Source organism: Bidens hawaiensis, unplaced genomic scaffold (genome assembly GCF_021521415.1).
Source record: "Bidens hawaiensis isolate Kalapana, Puna unplaced genomic scaffold, B.hawaiensis_p1.1 tig00054059_1, whole genome shotgun sequence".
In the NCBI taxonomy this organism is placed as follows: Eukaryota; Viridiplantae; Streptophyta; class Magnoliopsida; order Asterales; family Asteraceae; genus Bidens; species Bidens hawaiensis.
The window spans coordinates 15,263-19,500 of record NW_027499741.1 but is presented as its reverse complement, the minus strand read 5'-3'; the positions used below and the strand labels follow the sequence as shown (position 1 = coordinate 19,500).

At 34.5% G+C, this 4,238-nt stretch overlaps 1 protein-coding gene across 1 annotated transcript; it reads left to right on the top strand.

Annotated features, from left to right (window-relative positions):
• The first annotated feature begins 1,410 nt into the window (after positions 1–1,410).
• Positions 1,411–3,422, top strand: LOC143600408 (uncharacterized). Its single transcript, XM_077078105.1, has 4 exons — positions 1,411–1,988; positions 2,195–2,608; positions 2,747–3,120; positions 3,283–3,422. The coding sequence occupies exons 1-3, from the start codon at positions 1,815–1,817 to the stop codon at positions 3,080–3,082; spliced, it is 924 nt and encodes a 307-aa protein (XP_076934220.1). The 5' UTR covers positions 1,411–1,814; the 3' UTR covers positions 3,083–3,120; positions 3,283–3,422.
• Positions 3,423–4,238: the final 816 nt, after the last annotated feature.

Below are 4,238 nucleotides of genomic sequence, written 5' to 3'. Positions count from 1 at the left end.
AGTAGTCCTTCATCAAACGAGTGTTCGCTTGCGTACGATCCCGAAAGATATATGATCGTCTACGTGGTGCCGTAGATGGAGCAGAGCCGGACACCATGTTATTGGCGACGGCCCGAACCGCGTTCGTGACCTCTAAATGCTCTTCCGCCACTTGTCGGTGAATCTGATGAATTCTTCAACTCTCGTTTATTAATTGATCCAAAATCTCGGCAGAGTTCGTGGAACCTGGGGAACTCATTGAGTTTGAAGAAGTATGAAAATAATAAAAATGATTGGTATTTTTTTGTTTGTGTTTGTGTATGATAGGGTGAAAATGGTTAGATAAAGTTTGATATATATATTAAGTTTTTAAATTAATTTTTTTTATATTTAGCCGTTGCCCAACGGCATTATTATTATTATATTATTATTTCTCCATCTCGCAGGCAATAAACTAATCCCGCCCCGCCCTATTTCGCCCAAATTTCCCCCAGGGGGCGGTGTTCAACCCAAAAATCGCCCCAAATTCGCCCTTTTTCTCGCCCAATACGTTTAGCCTTGTTATGTTATGCTTGAAATTTTACATACCAATTGATCAATCAGCTGTAAAGTAAAACCCTAACATCTTTTTCACTCACTCAGTCACCGATTCATCTTCAAACGCTAATTTGGTACTACTGGTATGCATGGATCCTAACCCTAATTATGATCATTGTTACTGTTTATTTGTATGGTCTAATTGAATTGATTACAAAGACCCAAATCATCCTTTAATTTAATATAATACCGGTATTAGTTAGTTAATTAATTAATTACACTAATAGTCCTTCTAGACATACTACATTTATCATTTCACACCCAAACTATCTGTTTACTACTACTCTTCTGCCTTGATTCTTATCTTGTTAATATTCTGAAATCCCTGTGCACATCGCCTGACCCTGAGCTCGAGCTTTAAAGTAGCTCGTTTAATAAATGAGCCCGATTCACGTATCAAGCTCGAACGGCTCGCGAGCCTGTCATTTATATAACTTTTATATTTTATATACAAATTAATTAAAAAATATATATAAAGTTATGAAAAAAATAACTTAATTATATATATTATGTTATATATAAAATTATAACTGAAAACAAATGTATAAAAATAATTATAAATACATAAAATTAATTAATAAATAGTAAACGAGCCAAGCTCGGGCTCGGTTCGGCTCGTTTGCACCCCTAATCCCTATACAAAAATCCAGCTTAAGTTCATAAATGGTGTTTTAAACTTTTTATGACATTATCTTATCAGCTTTAACAACTGAGATTATTAAATGTTAACTTTCAGCAGTTTTGCAGACAAACGCAACCGACGATGAGTTCTGGACGCAGAAGCTTAAAGCGGTCACGAAATGTCGACTTACCAACAACACAACCATTAACAAAAAGCACACCAAACGACTTGTTTTGTGCGTTAAAAGGGTTGAGTGCTGCTCAAAAGTCTGATATAAGGGATATGGGATTTGAATCTATTATGTCATTTAGCATACGCAGCATACCGATGAGATTGGGGCGTTGGTTGTTGGTCAATTATGATCATAACAGGAATGAATTAAATGTTGGCGACCGGACAATAAAAGTAACACCTTCAAAGGTTCGTGATGTTTTTGGAGTTCCTATGGGGAAGATGATTGTATCTGCTGAAAAAAGAAAGACGAGTAAAAAAGACGTTGTTAGAGAAGAATGGAGGGAACAGTTCCTTTCCAGTGGTATAATAAGTGTTCAACATGTACTAAGTCTTATAGGGAAGGCTTTTCAAGCTTAACTTCCTTGTTCTCTTCAACACTATCATGGGTGAGACAACTAATAGTGCAAGTGTAAATCAAAAGTTTCTCACATCAATCATGAATGTACGCAACATCTCTAACATGGACTGGTGCAGTTATCTTATAACTTGCTTGAAGAGAACCAAAGAGAGATGGAATGGTAAAGATCCCTATAATGGCCCCTTGACTTTTCTTGCGGTACGTTTGTTTAATATAAATAAATTAATACTATAGTTTTCTCACCGCTTTCAGTTATCTATTATAATATTATTATTATTATTATTATTATTATTATTAGTTGGACTTGTTGATTTGATTTCCTTAAGTCACACTTTATGTTATTTGGGTTTTTACAAATAGCTTGCTATGAGTGGTATTTTACTTGATACGTTTGTTTGTAACAGGTACTATATGCACACGAACAACAACTGAAAGATAATCCTGTTTATGCAGTAACCCCAGCAATACAATATGTTACAACTGATTATTTAGATGATCTTGAAAGTTCCATGTATGAATATGGACCGTGTTCGAATGATGACATTGAAGAGGACAATCGGTTAACTCAAAATGTTAAGGCTCAAGTTCAGTTGATAGGTTCTGAAGCACAATCAACCGGCAACAAAGTTCTAGTTCATAATGAATCTACTAAAGGTGGTCGAACTGCTATTGACCACCCTGTAAACGTACCACAAGTCGAGGTAGACGCAGACCAGTTTCAATCAACCAATCCTCATGTAACTTCTGTTCAAACTGACCTTGTATCATCAGCTGATCTAGGCCATTGTAACCGACTTGAACCGCCTAAAAACGAGAAGGTAAGTTACGGACACTTTTTAATGTTATAATCTACTACTTAAAAAAAATTCATATGTTGTAATGTACTAATGTTGCTTTAAACACTAATACAATTATACTTTGTATGTAGACTAACACTTCTTGCTTCATGTTTGTAGTTATGCGGTGATCCCAAACAGAAAGATTGTGATATGGTTGAAAATGTATCTTCTAAGTCAAATTCCGCGGAAGGTCTAACCGGTGAAGTTCAACCTCAGACTGATGATGGTCAAACTGCTGTTGAGCAAAATGTAAACGTACCGCTTGACGAAGAAGATGGACTTCAACCTCAAACTAATGAAGGTCAAACTGCAATTGACCATAATGTAAAGATATTGCAAGACAAGGAAGTTGAAGATCTATCTCAATCAACCAATCATGATTCAGTATCAAACTTAAGTTACCCGTTGGCCCACCAAATGCTCAATCAACGTCTGGATTATCGGCTACTCTAGGCCATTGTAACCAACTTGAATCATGGAGAGGCAAGAAAGTAAGTTATGCGCACTATTTAATGTTATATTCTTATAATATTTTCTACCTTGTAAATGCTTAAATAGTAATACCAATACAGTTTCAACAACTTAAAAGCCAACTACATCACATAATCATATACTTTGTATGTAGACTAACACGTCTTGCTTTATCTTTGTAGTGGCACGTTATTGATGTTGATGATGATGTAGCTATCTTAGAGCCCAAGCTGGAAGATTGTGAGTTTGCTGAAAATGTATCTTTCTACCTCTCAATTATGTTATACATCTCTATGATTAATATTGGAAAGAGCAATTTAACCCCAAATGGACAAGAAAGTTATATTATAATTAAGTAGAAAGTTCTTAGATAGCATTTCATATACTCCCTTCGTCCCATTAAAATTGTCTATATTTCCTTTTTTATTTGTCCCATTATAAATGTCCACTTTCAAAATTTATTAGCCAATTTCCAAGTCTACCCTTAAACACACACAACTAACATTAATAAACAATATTGATGGACCCAATTTTCAAGGGCATTATTGTCATTTGGTAAGCAAAAAAGAGTAATAATTCAATATATGTTAGTGTTAAAAAAGTATCAAATAAAATGGGAGTAGGTGTGTAACATACTATTGCTAGAAATGAAATCCAAAATTTGAGCATACCAAATGAAACATCCATGCAATTTATTTATCGTACAATAATAAATCTTTAAACAAAATAAAATTTAGAGGGTTATATATGTGTAATAAATAAAGCCTGGTGGTTGTTTTTTTCATCCTTTTGGCATACTAAATTACACATAATCCAAATCCATGCATTAATAAGTAACGAGTGCCATCACCACTTTGGTGGGATGGTAAAGGCTTTGGCCTTTGGGTGAGAGGTCCAGGGTTCGATTCCTGGCATTGGCGGTATAATGTAAATAGTAGGAGGAAAGCTTGAACATTCAAAAAAAAAAAAAAAAAAAAAAAAAAAAAGTAACGAGTCAAAGTTCTCACAGTGATTCATATACTAGAGTCTAATATATACTTTGAGAATGGAGCATCTTACTAGTAGTAGTATCTAATTAGTTACTACACATTGATATAGTAGTATCACCTAAGATATTATTGCATAATCCTTTGATTTA

Excerpts from the sequence above, each read along its gene's own strand:
- LOC143600408 (XM_077078105.1), top strand. The coding sequence starts at position 1,815 with ATGGGTGAGACAACTAATAGTGCAAGTGTAAATCAAAAGTTTCTCACA. Across the intron at positions 1,989-2,194 it reads GCCCCTTGACTTTTCTTGCG|GTACTATATGCACACGAACA; the intron begins GTACGTTTGTTT and ends TGTTTGTAACAG. Across the intron at positions 2,609-2,746 it reads AACCGCCTAAAAACGAGAAG|TTATGCGGTGATCCCAAACA; the intron begins GTAAGTTACGGA and ends TCATGTTTGTAG.